This window comes from Geotrypetes seraphini, chromosome 11, assembly GCF_902459505.1.
Source record: "Geotrypetes seraphini chromosome 11, aGeoSer1.1, whole genome shotgun sequence".
Taxonomy (NCBI): domain Eukaryota; kingdom Metazoa; phylum Chordata; class Amphibia; order Gymnophiona; family Dermophiidae; genus Geotrypetes; species Geotrypetes seraphini.
The window spans coordinates 67521824-67539912 of record NC_047094.1 but is presented as its reverse complement, the minus strand read 5'-3'; the positions used below and the strand labels follow the sequence as shown (position 1 = coordinate 67539912).

Genomic DNA, 18089 nt, shown 5'->3' with positions numbered 1-18089 from the left:
CGGTATACAAAAATAAAGTTATTATTATTATTATTATTACTTCCACCAGGATATACTGGACTTAGAATGCTGCTACCAAGGACAATCAGTGGCATGTGGTCAAAGCCTTCAGGGGATTCACCTTACCCCCTAAAGGCCCTGAGGGCACTGTTCTGAATTTAATTGGCTGAGCAGGCAATAGACAGAAGCTGCTCAGCCAATCAAATTCAGATCAGTACTGTCAGGACCTTCAGGGGATTCAGAGAATCTCCAGCCCAAGAGCCTTGCTTTTTTTTTAAATGTAGTTTGACTGGTTGAGCAGGCTGCCTACTCAACAAATTAAACTGCATCAAGCAAAAAATAAATAAAATAAAACAAAACATCAGGGCTGTAGAACAGAGGAATCACTGACTCCCCTGAAAGAACTCACCACATGCCACTGAGAACAATCCAATAAGAACTTGATGGAAAATTACATCAGGGAGCTGATTCGTGCAAGTAACTTAAAATATAACAGCAAAATTTTAAAAACAATACTCACTTCTAAATCTTCTATGGTCATCTTTGTATAATTTTGATATAAATACATGTTGATTGTGGTTCATAAGTTGCTGTTTATGACTTAAGATGAAAATTCAGCGTTTTCACATTTTAAATAGATAAATTGGTTGAGCAGACTGGATGGACCATTCGGGTCTTTATCTGCCGTCATCTACTATGTTACTATGTAAATTACAAAATTTGACTATCCTGGTCACAAAACCAAGGTTTTATGAAAATAACAGACACTGTCTATACTTTTTATACATGAGCAATTAGGAAATTACACTTATTACCCAGGTTTTGGCCAGGTAAAAGTGACCTGGATTGGCCACCATGAGTACGGGCTACTGGGCTTGATGGACCATTGGTATGACTCAGTAAGTCTATTCTTATATTCTTATCAAAGATTGTTTGACTGGAGCTATTTTTGATAGAACATCTAAGTCCAACTTTGGACATTTCCTGCAAGACGTCCAAAGTCAGAGGCTAACATACGGCCATTTTCAAGACCAGCAAAACCGCTAGATGTCCCCCAGTTATTATTATTATTTTTTTTTTGAAAATTGTCTATTTCGATGTCTTGGCCACCAGAATGTCCAACCCTAGGATGCCTAACTTTATTCACCATTTTTTTTTACCACAAAAATGTCTTACTTCAAACCATCCAAAACCAGTCCATTTAGATGTGGGAGGGGCCAGCATTGTAATGGACTGGCCACACAGCCATACCAACAGAACAGTGGGGCACCTCAGAGGGCACTGCTGTGAACATCTCACCATAACCCCCTTCTAAAGTATGATGAGCCCTCCAAAACTCCCCTAAAGCCTACTATACCCATCTGTGTATCACCCCAATAGCCCTTATGGCTGCAAATGGCACCTATAATGCAGTATAGTAGGATTTTGATGGGTTTTGGTGGGCTCACACTTTCCACCATAAATGTAGTGGTTAGAGTGGCTTATGGGCCTGGATCCTCCTCTATTTGACTCATTAGCTAACCTACCAGACTACTTAAGACACCTGTGTGCTGCTCTACTAGGCTTTCCCATACCAGGTGCGACTGTTTTAGAGGTAGGTATGTACAGTTTCATTCAGAAATTTGGGGGTGGGAGTCAGTGACCACTGGGGGAGTGTGGAATTATCATTACTTAATTCCTCCAGTGGTCATATGGTCAGTTTGAGCATCTTTTTAGCACTTAGATGCTTTGAAAACAGGTCTAGCTCAGAGCAACTAAGTTCCATCCAGGATGTCTTGGGAAAGGTTTTATTATCGCTGAAAGACATCCAAGTCTAAGCCCGGTCAAAGCCCACTTCTTACATGCCCTCTCGCTCTTTGGATGCCCAGTAGTTAGGATGCCTCACAAGATGTCCAGAAAGATAGCTTTGAAAATCAGCATTTGGACGTTTTGGCGAGAAAAACAGCCAAGTGCCAGTTTATGCCACCTTTTGGACATCTTCATTTTTCATAAATACCCCTAATTATGTAATTACATAACTAAAAAATATTGAACATAAAAAAATGAACCCTCTTTCAAGAAATGTAAAATTTCCCTTAAGAGCCTCTATTTCTCACAGACATTCTCCCAAGATTACCAACTAATTTCATCCTTTTATTTCTGGTGTAGTTCTTAGTGAGGCATCATTGCTTGGTTTCCCATCTTTCCTTCTCCCATACTTGCTTGTGTCTAATTGTTTTTCTTCTTATCCCCTGAACATGTACACTTATTATCTTCTGTTCTTGACCATTTTCCTTTCTCTCTTCCTCTCCTCTTTTCTTTGAGCATTGTCCATTATCCCCATACTTACAGTATTATGGAGATAAGTTAGAAGGCAGATTCATAGCCTATAGGGAAATGTGTGTTTACGTACTTCTCCAGTAATCTATGCAATAGTGGACTATTGTATTTCCTATGCATCCCAGTTTGTCTAGTATTTAAGTCTCATATCCCACATCCAAACTGAACTATCTGACCATTATAATTTGCCACTTGCCATAGATATAGATTTGAAAAAATTCTAGTAGAACATAAGTGCTTCTATGAGATTAGTTTGTTGTATTTGATTGCACTTTCTGTATGTATGTTTTTCAAAATCAATACAAATAGAACTTAAAAAAAAAGAAATAATAAATATTCTATTTTTCTTTTTTTAAATCATATTTTTATTGAAATTTTTCAAATACAAATAATGTAAAAATGAAACAATACATTAAGCTGCAAATTCTCAAGTCATAAACATAATGGAGTTAATTGGGGTTGACATTCAAGTCCTTGCAAAATTCATCAAGAGGGGCCCAGATTTTGGTAAACCTAGCAATATTATTTTGTTTGAATGCAATAATTTCCTCATATTTCTTGATAACACAAAGGTGATTCCACCACTTGTGGAAACTAGGGGGCTCATAATCGAAACAGAAATATGTCTGAAAACCGGCCTAAATCGGCACTTGGACGATCAGTAATACAAGTTGTCCAAGTGCCGATAATCGAACCAGGTTTTAGACATGACTTAGCCCTTCACAGTGCTGCAGTATGCCCAGATCTAAAAGGGGCGTTTCAGGAGGAGTGTTGAGGGCATGATTTAAGCAGGACGTGGGCCATCCTAGACTTAGTCGTACTACATGAATAACCGAAAGTTTTACAACACTGCCTAGACAGAACTTGGACGTTGTGACTTAGGCCATCTAAAACCAAGTCTAAGTCCACAGAAGGTATCCAAAGTGAGCAGATAAGCACTGCAGACACAAAGTACAGACCCCCAAACACTGCCCAAGCGATCACTGACCCCCTCCCCCTAAAAATCGTAATAATAAGTTTGCATATCTGCCTCCAGAACATTAGCACCTGGAAGCCTGGCATAGGAAAGCCTAGTAGAGCTGCACAGAGGTGGCTTAAGTGATCTTAGGGATGGGTTAGTGAACCATGGAGAGGAGGACCCAGGCCCATAAACCACTCTAATCATTGCATTCAGGTGAAACTTGTGCACCCACCAAAACCCTTTTGTACTGCCATATAAGTGGCACCTGCAGCCATAAGGGCTATTGGGGTGGTAGATAGGTGGGTCTAGTAGGTTTGGGGGGGCTCACCATGACCTATAAGGGAGTTGTAGTGAGATGTTTATATGGCACCCTTTTTGTGACGTTCACATCTGTGCCCTGTAAGGTACTCCACTACTCTGGTATCATGTCTGGGTGTCCAGTCCATCACTTTTCTGGCCCCTCCTGCGTCCAAAAGGTCTTTTTCTATGCGTTTTTGACTTGGATAAATTTTTGAATGAAAATGGGGTATAAAGATGGTTGATCAGACGGTCTGGATGATCAGACGGTCTGGATGATCAGACGGCTGGACGTACAGTTAAACGATTTTCATTAAAAAAATATGTTGGACGTATTTTTTGAAAATGGACCTTTTCCCATGTCCAACTTTGGGCGACTAGCGACTTAGGCCCAAAACAGACTTAGACGTTTCTTTTGATTATGCCCCTCTAAGCCTAGAATTATCCTTCCAATTGCAGGTGATATGATAGATAGCTAAAGCAATCATGAAATTGAAATTTTTTAAATATAATAATGGTATTGAGACATCTGGGTTAGACTTATAAGACACTGGCACTTCATTATTAATCATGTGAATTATAGAAAGAATTTTAGACCAAATGCCTGACCAATATATTTGTAGGTTAGGACATGTATAGAGGAGGTGTAATAGAGTATCAGGAAGCTGATGGCAAGACCAGCAAAGATCTGAAGTTAAATGTAACACTGTTGCCATTTTAACAGGAGTCCAATAAGCCTAATGCAAAATAAAATATGTAGATTGGCAATTAGATGCCGACATAGTAGGTCTGGCTAAGAGTGTCCAAAAGGATTTCCAATTTATTTCCCTAGGGTTTGCATTAAGATCTGCTGGCCACATGTTATCCTTTTCTCCCTCAATTCCTTTTAAGATTTTATAAATATTCTCTTTTCTTAGTTCCTAAATTGTCAGTAAACCAGGGGGAGGAGTATTTGTAGGGATAGTATTTGATCTCTTTTGTATAGGGTTTTTACCTTTTGTATAGGGTTTTTACCTCTTTGTGCCAGTCCACAACTTGTCCACTGATTCAGAATTGAGTTTTAAAGTTTCCACTAGGTTGGAAAGTCCTGTGGAGATATCCTCTAAGTTGATAGCATCATTGTTGTATATTTTCTTATGTTGGGTTTGCTTCCGGTTGATAGTTGAGTAGTTGTGTAGGTGTGATTGAATGTAATCAAATGGTGATCAGACCAGAGTATTGTTTTGGTAGTGTAGCCAGGAGTTCCAGGGGTGAGCAGAATATCTTTTTGAATAAAGATTAGATCAAGGAGGTGGCCCGCAGAATGAGTTGGTCAGAGGCCCATTTGCTGGAAGCCTAGATCCAATAGTGAAGTGATGAAGTCTGCCAGGGATCTGGTCTCATTTGGGTAGCTTACAAAGTTAGTCTCCAAGTATGATGACCCAGTTGTATGTGATGACCAATTTGCTAAGGATAGATAGAAGGTCATTTAAGATGGCCATTTGAGAGTTTGGTGCTCTGTATATCAAAGCGAAGGTTAGGTTTTTGTTGTGACCCACTGAGAAAGTAAGGCACTTTAGCGTGTCTAGTGTGATGGTGTTTATCAGTCTTGGGTTGAGGATGGATTTAATGATAGCAGCTACTCTTCCACCTCTAGTGTCAGTGCAAGAGCAAGCTATCGCTTGATACCCTGTTGGACAAAGCAAGGTAGCTCCATCATCTTTAAGTCAGATTTCGATAATTAGAAAGATGTCCCAGTTATTGTCTGCAAAGAGATTGTTCAGTATAATGTCTTTGTTGTTTATAGACCTAGCATTTGCTAGTGCAATTATGAGGTTATTGGTGGGAGGATGTTAAGGGGGGGTGATGGGAATAGGCCTAAGGAAGCAGGGCCGGTGTACTAAGGATTTACTACAGGGAACGTGACTCAGGTCACCATATCTGCCCTGTGTCACACTTGTGCCCCAAAGAGCGTGGCGGGCAGCCAGGTAGTGACATGCTACTCAGCTTTGGCGTGATCACCCTGGAACTAGGGAAGCCCTTCAGGATTTTTATCCGTAGGCAATAGCCTAGAACTGCTCTTTCAGATGGTCTTTCAATAAACACCACTTAGTCAGGATGGCCGTAAGAAAAAAATGTAAGCTTTATTTGGCCAGTGGCCTCAAAATCGTAGTCCATACCATGAGTTTAGTAATGCAGCACTTTGTAACTGTAATGCTTTGTAACTGTAATGCAGAACTTTGTAACTGTAATGCAGAACTTTGTAAGCTCATCACAGGTTGTCATGAAAGCATCAACAAAATATAATCAACAGAAAAGATTTGTATTGTACTCCAAAATCAGGTTTAACCCAGTCACTGGCTCTGGGCTTGGCAAGTGAATTAATCACAGTCCTCTTCACCAGAGCCTTATTCTGGGAATGTTTAAAAATTTCCAACACAGTTCCTTTAGTTAATTGCTTTAACATTTACATTGGTCATCTTATTTCAACAGAGAGACAGCTTTATGGTATTTTTGCAGCAGATACACATTAATGGGTTTTAAGATTAGACTTTATCACAAACCAAGCTGGCGTTTAGCAGTGAAACATATAGCAGCATTCACTCTTAGAGCTTTTTACCATGTTTGTGAGAACCATGCAGGCTCAGTGTAATTAACAGGGCTACAATGGCAATGGCTAGCAGTTGGTGACTGTACATGGAGCTCTGCTATCAGTGATTCAGTAGAACAAAGCAAGCTGGGCTTCCTGCCCAACGCTTGACTCAGCTTTACCAAAGCTCTACTCAGTGAGAGATACAACTTCTTAGTTTAAGGCACAGAGAAAACATGCAGATAACTATACAGTCCAAACTTATATCTTTTCTTGCAGCACCCACAGTCTGCATAGCAGGGGAAAACAGCAAGGGAAAAATCTCCAGCAAACTCACTTTTGTCTTATACCACTTCCATTTGCTCTGACAAAACTTCAGCTGCAGCACTGTTGTCCTCAACAATCATAGCCTCACCTGGCTCTGAGGAGAAGAATTCTGGAGGCAACTAACCTTCAGCTTGCTCCTCTGTCATCTCCCAATCTATGCTGTATACCTGAGCTGCCTGGTCTGGGGTACGCTCTGTTCCACTCTAAGCTTCTTCCTGTTTCTCCATCAGCTCTCTCTTCAACCTCGCTTTAAGCTGAGGAAAACCACATCCCCTTGGCTTGGGGGGGAGGGGGAAAGGCTTTCCTTCCTCAGCCTGAGATGTTTCTCTGAGAGAAAACTTTCTTTCTGGTTTCTGCCTTACAGGAACAGGGTAATAGCAGGGCAAAGATTTCCTACTTTGCTTTGGCACTGCCTCAGGTAAGTCAAAATTTTTCTGTTCTATCTGTCTCATCTTCATTGCACATAGGGTAGTCAGTTATTTTACTGTCATGGGCTCTGACCTGGTCTGCCCTTCTGCACTGGGGTTTGTGTGAAATTCTATATTTTACTGTGGCAAACTTAGGAATTGCAGTGGGTTTGTCACACCTGGCCTGTGATTTCTGGGATGGAGGAATACATGCTAGTAAGGAGAATAATTGGCATGAAATAGGGGAGTATAGATTGTGGCATTAGTATTGTGAAGGCAGTGTAATTATGAATGACTGTGCTGGCTAGGCTTGGGTATAGAGCTTTGGTCTATACCTTTGTAGTAATACTCTTAAGGCTATCTCAGCTGTTTGTTATGGTATGACTGTGATAATTGTGTACAATTATCCAGCCTACTTCAAAATTAATTTGTGTAAGTTTATTATTTTGATGGTAGATGGGTGGAGAGAGTGAAAAAAATGGAATCGCTGGGGCAGTGCTGTGGTTTGAGCTCTTAGTTTTAGGGTGGTGAGGAGGTAGTTTGGTTAGGATTGGTAATGGAAGCCTTAATTAGTGCTAATTTGTAGTTGTGGGTGTATAAATGTAGTGTGAGCCTAGGGATGGGTGGGATGAGGGGCAGGGTGGGCAGGCAAAGGCTTCGGGCATGTGAGAATGATGTAGCTATGGAAACTATCTCTAAAAGGTGTCCTAGAAGTCAGTATATGCTTTTTAGAATTCTGTGTTACAAGTCAGAAAATGACCCAAGTAGAGAGAAACAGATATAGCTAGATTGAAATGAATGCAGCTTTAGCAGGAAACTGTTTGTATGGGGCTCCTGGAGTCTGTTCAGTGGCTAACAGATTTGCTAAGAGTCTGGAAAGATAGCAGGTAATTAGAGTGTCAATGAGACAAGTTTGGAAGAGTGCTAGCAAACATTTTACAATTTAAACAAGTCTTAGAAAAATCATACATACTTTTTAGTTAACAAATCTGATACAGATGCATAAAGGAGGTCATTAACAAGACTAAGATGTAGATTTCTACTGAAAGCTGGTAATCAGGTTGCATCCTAAGACTGAACCATATCTTTTGGTCGTAAAGGAGTTCCTGGTAAGGAGCATAAATTGCTCAGTGATTTGTTGATAGGTGCTATATCAAATATGAGGATAAATAACTGCTATAGTTAGAGCTCATCATTGCTGACTTATCTAGAGGAGCTTGGATGTGAATGGGTTGGAAGACCTACTATATATATGACAAACTGCAGACCTCACAGCATACCCTGAATAAAGTCACAGCATGATGATTAAAATGTTAGTTCTACCTTGTGAAGCTTTTGAGCTACTACTGGGAGATATTAATTTAGATCTGAGATGAGTATGGCATGGCTAATTCCTGATATGATGCACAGATGGATGTTAGCAGCAAACAGATATCATTTGATGTCAAAAAGTTGAGTAGTTTCACAGACTTGGCAGACCGAGCTGTTGGAGAGAAATGGGAAAGTATCCAACTCTGTGGCATTGTGCAGGTTTCTTTAGAGTAGATGATTTATTGGTCCATGAGATAAATTGGGATTTCTCAGTCATGAATTACTTGAACAATCTTGAGAACTGGGCTCTCAGTATCAATGGTTTTCAAGTGCTGTGCTAGAAAACAATGGTCAAAAGCACTGAATGGAGACAAAGAGGGTTACCATTTTGATCTGTATACAAGTGGATGCTGTATATAAGTGTATGCTAATTAGATGGATTCTATCCAATAACTTTTCTGATGTTGGATTAGTAAGCATGGGGAATATATGCCTTCTCCATGAAGACTAATAGCAGAAAGCAAACCACTTTCTCCTGTAGTTCACACATGACAGAGGGGATGAAGGTTGGGCAATAGTGAGCAATAATTTTGGTATCAGAGCCAACATTGAGCCAATATGGTATTCATTACAGAAACTATCCTGCTTCAAGTTACCAATGGATTTTGGAGTCTAATGGACTACAGGACAGTTTGATTCTGGAGGATCTTCTCTGCCTCTCTAGGACAGATCATCCTAAACCCATACAATTAAACCTATCCTTGCTCCCCTATTATTATTAGGAAAAGTAGATAAAACCAAATTCTCCCAATCAGTATATGGTAATAAAACTATCTTTACTGAAGGAAGGCGGTTATCAAACAAACAGTTTACACATCTACCCCCCTTTTATTGGGTTACGTTAGAGTGTAAAAACCTGGAATGGCCTCCCAGAAGCATTCAGGAAGTAGACAAACTATACCGCATTCAGGAAAAACCTGAAAACTCACCTCTTTGATAAGCTTCTGTATATCCTGGGCCTCTTCCCTTGCTTTTCCGAGTCCCCTTCCCTTCTCCTTTTTCCTCTTCCTCTTTGATCTGAGCTTGTATAGTATGGAAGATTAGATTAGATTAGATTTTTTAAATAGTAGGTCGCAGCAGTAAAAGCTCTGACACTCGTAAGAATTCTATGTGCGTTAGAGCTTTACCGCCATAACCTGTGATTAAAACCCCTAACATAGCTTGATAAAAAGGGGTGTGTGTGTTAATTTGCTATTTATTTATTTGGAACTCTTTCCCTACTGAGATCTGTGTTACTACTGCATATACTATGGGCTCCTTTTACAAAGGTGCGTTAGGGCCTTAAAGCGTAGAATAACACGTACTAAAATTCCATGCGTGCTAGCTGCTACCACCTCCTCTTGAGCAGGTGGTAGTTTTTCAGGTAGCACGCGCTATAGCGTGCGCTAATCCGATGCGTGCGCTATAAACACTAGCGCACCTTTGTAAAAGGAGCCCTATGTTTCACAATCTTAAAACATGGCTTTTTCAGAAATCTTTGTGAATGACTCAATGCATTTAAACTCCAAATTGAATAATTCCACACTGAATAATGATCATTTCTACCTGCTGTTTATGATAATGTTTCCTGCAACTAGCTACTTTCAAAGTCTCTACTAATTCATGTAATCAGATTTTTAACATGTACTCTATGTAAAGATCTATATATACCTTAATTTAAACTAGATTTTTAGCACACTTATAGAAGGCTCTAGGTAAAGCTGATACGAACTGTAACCCACCTAGAGCTCCATTTTGCAAGGATTTACTGAGATATAACATAAAAATTATCTGTTTTAATAGAGCTAATAATTGTTCTCTGGAGGGCTCCAGTTTGCTGTCTTTATTTTGCTCTCTTTATTTGCCCTGCTTCCTGTGAACTATTTCTCTTTTTTTCCTTGTCAGCAGTGGAGATCTCTGTATTTCAGTGCACAGTGTGGAATGTTTTATCTAAAATTCGAACTCGTTTCTTCTTAACAGGGACACCGGATGGAAAGATCCAGTGTGCGCATGACACTAAGGAACAAGTCATGTTACGATGTTCCTGGCCTGGGGGATCTCCCGCTGCTAATGTTTCTCTCCAGATCCTAAGTATTAATGATACTGAACAGAACGAGGTGACAAGAAACATGCCCAAGCAAAATATTGTTTTCAATCATACACTTTTCTGCCATGGCTACCATATTAACCAAAATGATACATGCTCTCAAGGTGAGAACTTGGAGGTGTTTTTTTAAAATCTTCAATGGGTTTTATCTATAATGACATAGGATCATGAAACCAGGTTCCAAGCCCACAGTAAAGCATTTGTTACTGAAATCGATTCCATTAACTTAACTAACCCCCCCTAATGCTCCCCCTCTCCACATTAGAAAACAGATCGAACACTCCTCTTTGCATCAGACCAAATCCTTAACTCTCCCCTCCCCCCTCAACACTGCCCACCTTTCTTTACTTTTTCCCCCTCCTCCCCCCCTCCAAGATCCCTGCCCCCTCCCTCTCATATAATATGCTTTGTTCCTCCCTCTCATAAATTCAATTGTACTCTCTTACAGTACATACCGTATGTGCTCTGTATTAGCTCTTCCTTCACTTAAATTGTCAATGTAAACTAGTTTGACCCTTCGAATTGCCTTGTTATGTTCTTCTTTTTTCAATTTGCACTGTATGTAACTCATCTATTTGTTGTGAACCGCCTAGAACTCCCTGGGTATGGTGGTATACAAAAATAAATTATTATTATTATTTTATAAAACTGTAGTGCAGTTTTTAGTGCCAGCCGCACTAAACTCCAAACGGGATAAGATTAATTTGCTTAAATTTTATTTCTGGAAAAAAGGACACTCTTTTTTGTTGTCAAAATATCTAGATATTTGTGGAATGGCACAAACCACAGAGCTTCATTGCAAAGAGGTTTTGAAATTAAAGGATTGAGTATTAAAAATTAGAGCTTCATTTTTTCTAGTTTCTTTACAAATGTGTACACTAAAATTTAATGAGGTTAGTTATATTTAGTTTAATCTTACCCAGCTAGAAAGTTTTCTTTTTGATAAAGAATCAGGGTGAAAAGGAATGTGTAGTAATAGGAAAATGACTGGCAATATAGTGAACTTTGGATTGATAAATTGAAAAGTTATTTCATTATTTATGCTTACTTTATTTACTTGCTCATTTGCTCCCATTGATGTGGACTATTTTATTTTCTTGTTTCTGATTTAAGCAAATGTAAATAAAAAATTATGCAATAAAAAAGAGTATAGGTCTCCACTGACAAGAGAGAAATAAAAGGTTTAAAGGTTTTACTGCAGATAAAACAATGCTTAAACAATAAAAAGGGACTAACAGAGGGCTAGGGATTTATAATAATAATAATTTATTTTCTTATATACCGCCCCATCAGCAGTTCTGGGTGGTTACAACAAGAATAAACTGAGCAGTTCAGTGAATAATATACAATTCCACAGTGGTAATACATCGTAAACAATCAATACAGCAGTAGCTAATATACAATTTAAAATCCTATAATCTAAAGAAATAGATGCATAATATTAAAAAACAGCCTGCAACAAATTCTACTAAAAACTGGATCAGCTCTAGAAAAAAGATTTAAAAATTTTAAGGTATAGAATACTAATTAAACACATTGCAGTTAAAATCATCATTCTAGTTTATGAAATAAATGCATTTTAAAAAAAATTTTCTAAATGTAAAATAGGAATAAGTTTGAGCGATCAGTGGGTGTAACCAGGAATTCAACTTCCCGGCCTGATACTCCAATGTCCTGTCTAGAAAAGTTTAGTAACGGCAGGCCCTTGGGGCAGGGAAGACGAAAATGCCTGAATTTCTGGTATCTTTTGCTGAGCAAGACAATTTCAAATATGGAACCAAGTAAGATGGCAATGCTCCAAAAAGTGCCTTATAACATATACACCCAAACTTGTGAGCATCCTGGTACCTGGGCCTGATCTGTTATTTTGCATTTCCAAACCTTATAAGAACGTGGTAACTGTGGGTACACAGTACAATGAATGTTTTTGATAACAACAAAATTATTTTGAAAATGCGATGATTGGGTGGTGAGGCGATAGTTTTGGGGTTCGCCCCTTGTTCCTTGCCTTCATGTCTCTGGGCATAAGTTTCAATATAAGTTGATATAATTCCAAGTAAATGATTTAGATTTAAAGCTAGAGTGAATTTGTATTAAACTTAGCAAGGGTTTGAGAGCATGGTGTTAGACATCTGTAGGAGACTCACTGGTGTCTTGCAGGGAGCTGGCTGCATTTCACCCCCCCCTCCTTCTGGTAGCGTATCTGTTGGTCTGTGGAGATGGGTATATAGTCAGATGCCGTGTCTGCCTGGCACCCCGAAGATCAGCATTGAAGAGGAATTTTTGGCATGAGGCAGTGGTTCATCTCCTTTCCAGCTTCTGTAAGGAGCTGAGGTAGGCTGCAGAACATTGGCTGCACAGGTCACAGTGAGTAAGGCTATTACAGCCTATGAATTTTTTTTTTTTTGGGGGGAGGGGGTTTGAAAATCAGGTTTTTAAGAGTACCAGCATGCTTCTCTGTGTTTCCCCACCTGAAAAATACTAAATTCACAGATTTTTTACTTTAATAAATCAAATTTTTTTTAGCAATTTTAGGTGTGAAAATCTTGGATTGTGCAAATTATATGCCTCAGAAGCGTCCCTGGCTACATGCCGGCCGAGTGGACTGGAGAGGTGGGAGCAGCCAGCTTAACTTCTCCTCAGCATGCTCAGTTGACAAAAAGGGCAGCTAGCCTTTTGGGGTAGCCTTTTCTATTTTTGGGGCTTGGAAATTGTGACCGTTCCTTGTGAAATGACAAAGATGCTCCATAGCCCAAGAAACTCAAAGTAGAATCATCACAGGGGACTTCTCGTTCCCTGGTACAGCTTTCTTCTCAGAATTTCTGACTTTTTTGTGGAAAGCCTTTCAAGAGAGCTGTGGGCATCCTGCATAGTCCCACTATGTGTCGGATTTGCTTCATCAAGGCATAGCCTCCCAAGCCATATCTGCATCACAGCCTGCCGCTGTTCAGGACTTGAGAGACCTGTTTGCAGGGGATGCCGATGAGGATGATACTCTTATTGTCTAAGGGTGATCCTCCAATGGGATATACCCTGGAACTTTAGATCCTATTATGGCTTTGGAACCTGGGCTCGATCCCATGGTTCTGCATTTATTTCAGTCCGCTGCCTTACCAGATTTCATTTTGAAGCCTCTGCATGAGCTCAATTTAGACACACAGCCAGCTCCTTCTACCTCCTCCTCCTCCCTTATATGTGGAGTGAGGGTTCAGTCCTCGACGTTTACCTGGCATCCAGACATTAATGTCTTGATTTTGGAGATGTGGGATTCTCAAAGTAGCGAGAGCCATGTCATGACTGTAACCTATGGTATAGGAGCTTCAGCATCTTTTTAGCTTAAAGTGGATTCCTTGGTTTCACAGATTACTAAGCGCATTTCCCTTCTGGGTGAAGGCGGTGTGGTACTCAAGGATATGTAGGACCGCCGAGTGGATGTAGTCCTCAGGTATCTTTTGAGGCAGTGGCTTTGAGAATCACAATTGCCTTGGCGGTGTCCTTTCCCAGCTGTGCACTTTGGAGAGATGATCTTATGACCTATGTGGTGTACTGTCACCCCAAAACCTTGCCTGTTAGTACACCCAGAACCACTGGAGGCTCAGGGTGCTCATGTTTCATGGTTCCAGGCACTTTTGATGATATTCCAATTCTAGAAACATAGAAACATAGAAAGATGACGGCAGAAAAGGGCTACAGCCCATCAAGTCTGTCCACTCTACTGACCCACCCCATTAAGTCTGAGTGCTAATGACCTAGTTCCTTAATTCGACCCTCGTAGGGATCCCACATGGATGTCCCATTTATTCTTAAAGTCGAGCACGCTGGTGGCCTTGATCACTTGCACCGGAAGTTTGTTCCAGTGATCTACCACCCTTTCTGTGAAGAAATACTTCCTGGTGTCACCACTAAATTTCCCTCCTCTGAGTTTGAGCAGGTGCCCCCTTGTGACCAAGGGTCCCTTGGGAAAGAATATGTCGTTTTCCACCTCGACACGACCTGTGACGTACTTAAATGTCTCAATCATGTCACCCCTTTCCCTGCGCTCCTCTAGAGTATAGAGCTGCAGTTTGCCCAGTCTTTCTTCGTATGAGAGACCCTTGAGTCCGGAGACCATCCTAGTGGCCATCCGCTGGACCGACTCAGCTCGAAGCACATATTTCCAGTAATGTGGCCTCCAGAATTGCACACAGTATTCCAGATGAGGTCTCACCATGGTTCTGTAGATTGGCATTATGACTTCAGGTTTGCGGCTGACAAAGCTTCTATTGATACATCCCATCATTTGCCTTGCCTTGGATGAGGCCTTCTCTACTTGTTTGGCAACCTTCATGTCTGCACTGATGATTACTCCCAAGTCCCATTCCTCTGAAGTCCTAGCTAGTGTTTCTCCATTCAAGGTGTATGTTCTGCATGGATTTCTACGTCGCAGATATTCTCTCAGGGCTATAGGTGGAGGTTTTCAGGATCCAGGCATAGCTTCTTTCATCAACAAATCGAAATAACGCCAGGCCATGGGAGGTCCCTCTTCATCTATGTGGCAGTCTCTTGGTGTTTCTGTAGGCCTGGGTTCAGATTTCAGCTGGCCTTTGGGTTCTGGACATCATGCAATCCTGGACTTTGCTTGGCCTTTAACAGATTGGTTTGTGGACTCTCCTGCTTGGTACCCAGAAAAGGCGCTCCATCTTCAAGCCTCTGTGAGAAGGTTTCTTGATAGTCAGATATTAGAGCCTGTGCCTCCCAAAGTCTCAGGCTCAGGGAGATACTCCATATACTTTATAATACCACAGTAAGGATCTGATGATTGGAGACCCCATTCTGGACCTTGAGTAATCAGCGCTCAAGCTTCAAGTATTTTATTTGATATACCACTTAAAAAAGCCTAAGCTCAGAGTTCCTGGTCTCTTTGGATTTGATGGAGGTCTACCTACATATCCCTATATTCCCAGACCACAGAAAGTTTCTCAGGTTCATGTTCTGGAACATCATTCTCAATTGTCAGCTCTGCCCTTGGGTTTGGTGACAGCTCCTCGGACCTTTACCACAGTGATGGTTGTGGTAGCAGCTTACTTGCATGTAATGGGATTGCAAGTGCATCCCTACCTGGTTGATCAGAGTCCATTTGTTGTCTGAGGGTCAGAGCACAGTAGATATGGTGATTTGAGTCCTGGAGGAGTTGGGTTGGATTTTAAATTATTTAAGGAGAAATTTGACGTCGTTTCAATCCCTGGAGTACCTGAGAGTCTTGTTTGACTCAACTGCCAGCTACATCTTTCTTCCAGAGGCATGCAGACTGAAACTTTGCTCTAAGATTTCATGTCATCTAGGAAAGTTAGCTCTGTTGGAGTGGAACTATCTTCAGTTCCCGGGATCCGTAATGGCCACAATAAATATGGTGCCTTGGGTAAGAGTACACATGCACCCTCTCTAGCACACATTACTCTCTTGCTGGTCTCCCCAGACATTACAGAAGTGTCTACCCTGCATGCTGGAGGCTCGAGCAAGCATGGATTGGTGGCTTTGTCCTCAGTCTCTCTCAAGGGGCATATCTCTTCGGATAGTTTCCTGAGTGGTCATGCCCACAATGCCGATCTTCTTGGATGGGGAGCCCATTGCAACCATTGCTTGATTCAGGGGCATTGGACACTCTCGGAGGAAGTGGTTGATCAACAGGCTGAACTGCGGGCCGTTCAGTTGGCTCTAGTAAAGTTGCAGCAGACTCTGCAAGGTCAAATGGTCAGAGTCTTCCCTGAAAATGCTACAGAGGTGACATATTTCAATCACCCGGAAGGCACCAAGAGTGCATCTCTAAGTTTGGAAGCCTGCATGCTCTTCCACTAGGCGGAACGTCATTTCTAGGCACTATCGGCAGTGCATGTCGAGGGAGTGGGCAATATTCAATCAAACTTACGCAGCAGACAGATCTGGGATCTAGATGAGTGGATGCTGTTGTTGGCAGTGTTTCAGGCCATTGTTCAGCGCTGGGGTTGTCCCCACTTTGACCTAATGGCAATGGTGAAGAACAAGAAGGCAGACAGGTTCTTCAGTCACTGATTCGACCCAGAAGTGAGGGTCTCAATGCTCTGGTCCAGCTGTGGCCTCCAGAATCCCCTAGCTTTTTTCCCTGGGCATGATTGAAACATATAAACATGATGGCAGATAAAGGCCAAATGGCCCATCTAGTTTGCCCATTCGCAAAAACCATTATCTCTTTCTCTCTCTGAGAAATCTCACTTGCCTATCCCAGGCCCTTTTGAATTCAGACAGTCTCTGTCTCCACCACCTCTTCTGAAAGTCTGTTCCAAGCATCTACCACCCTTTGTGTAAAAAAGTATTTCCTTAGATTACTCTGGATAGAAACATAGAAACATAATGGCAGAAAAAGGCCAAATGCCCAAACCCTTGAACGGATAGCACCTCATCAGGGAAGAGTCATTCTGGTGGCTCCCAATTGGCCTTCCAAGCTGTAGTACAAACATCTGAGGTGTCGCTGAACAGACCACAGGTTGCAGGTTCATCATGACCTCCTTTTGAAGGGTCCAGTATGTTTGTAGGATCCGGATCACTTTGCTCTTACAGCATGACTATTGAACATGAAGCATTAGAGGGCAAAGGTTTTTCAGGAGTGGTCATTCCCACCTTTCTCAGGTCTAAGAAGTCATCCTTGACAAAGACCTTAACTACCACGACCAAATAAGTGCAGTAACCCAACAATGTTTCTACAAACTGAGATCAATATGTTCTATAACATCTCTTCTTAACCCCTCCTCTGTTCATATTATGATTCACTCAATCGTCATTTCTCACATCAACTACTGCAATTCTTTATATCATGGTATAACACAAAAAGAAACTCGCAGACTGCAATTCATTCAAAATACGGCTATTAAACTCATACATAAGGCAAGGAAATACGATCACCTCACCCCTTTATGCTGCAAAGCCCACTGGTTACCCATTTAGCATTGACCAATATAAAATACTCCTATTTGCCTTTAAGATCAAACTTACTCACTGGCATTTTTTGACAAATATCTTATCCCTTATATTTCACCTCGAGCCCTTTGAGCTAACAGTCAGAATTTATTAATTATTCCTTCCATAAGAGAGCTATTTTACGATACTACATACAATACTATATTCTCCTTCAGAGCCCTCACCTTATGGAATACTCTCCCAATATCAGATTAGAAGAATCTCTGGCCAAATTTAAGACCAAGCTAAAAACTTTCTTATTTAGGGATGCATTCCTAGCAAAAGAATGGGCGATATATCTAGCCTACATGCTCAGTGTGCAATAATAAATAGCAACCTTTTTTTAAGAAGTGTTATCCCCCCTCTCCTCTGGTTTTCTCCTTGCTCTTTTACCTCTCTTTTTTATTTACTTTATCTTGATGTACTTTACTTTTACCTAACCCTTGACCCTAATGTTTCTGTTCATTTATGTCTTGTCTATTGAACTTTTTTTTTCTCTTTTAAATTTTTAGCATCTCTTTTAAATTTTTAGCATCTAGGTACAAGTTGATAGACGGTATATCAAGTACTCAATAAACTTGGAAACACAGTCTCTGCCTACACTATAGCGTGGAATATCTTCCAGCACTGATGTGCCCAGGAATGCGTGGAGCTGTTTTCAGCTTCAGCTTCAGTAGTTTTGGCTTTGCCATGGCTTCCCTTCGGGTCCAAGTAGTAGGGCTCTCTTGTTCAGAGCTGGGGACCGTGAAACTATGCTGGCAGCTCATCCAGTCATTCTCAGAT

At 40.9% G+C, this 18089-nt stretch overlaps 1 protein-coding gene across 4 annotated transcripts in view; it reads left to right on the top strand.

The window, feature by feature from the left end:
* The window catches only part of LOC117368801 (carcinoembryonic antigen-related cell adhesion molecule 5-like), a 72988-nt gene that overhangs the window by 39184 nt on the left and 15715 nt on the right, over positions 1-18089 (top strand). For all 4 annotated transcript variants that reach the window (XR_004541029.1, XR_004541027.1, XR_004541028.1 and 1 more), the window contains exon 4: positions 10211-10441. Coding sequence is in view for 1 of the 4 variants with exons in the window: in XM_033962504.1 (XP_033818395.1) it covers positions 10211-10441 (231 nt within the window). In the remaining 3 variants the exon portion in view is untranslated. The remainder of the gene's footprint in view (positions 1-10210; positions 10442-18089) is intronic.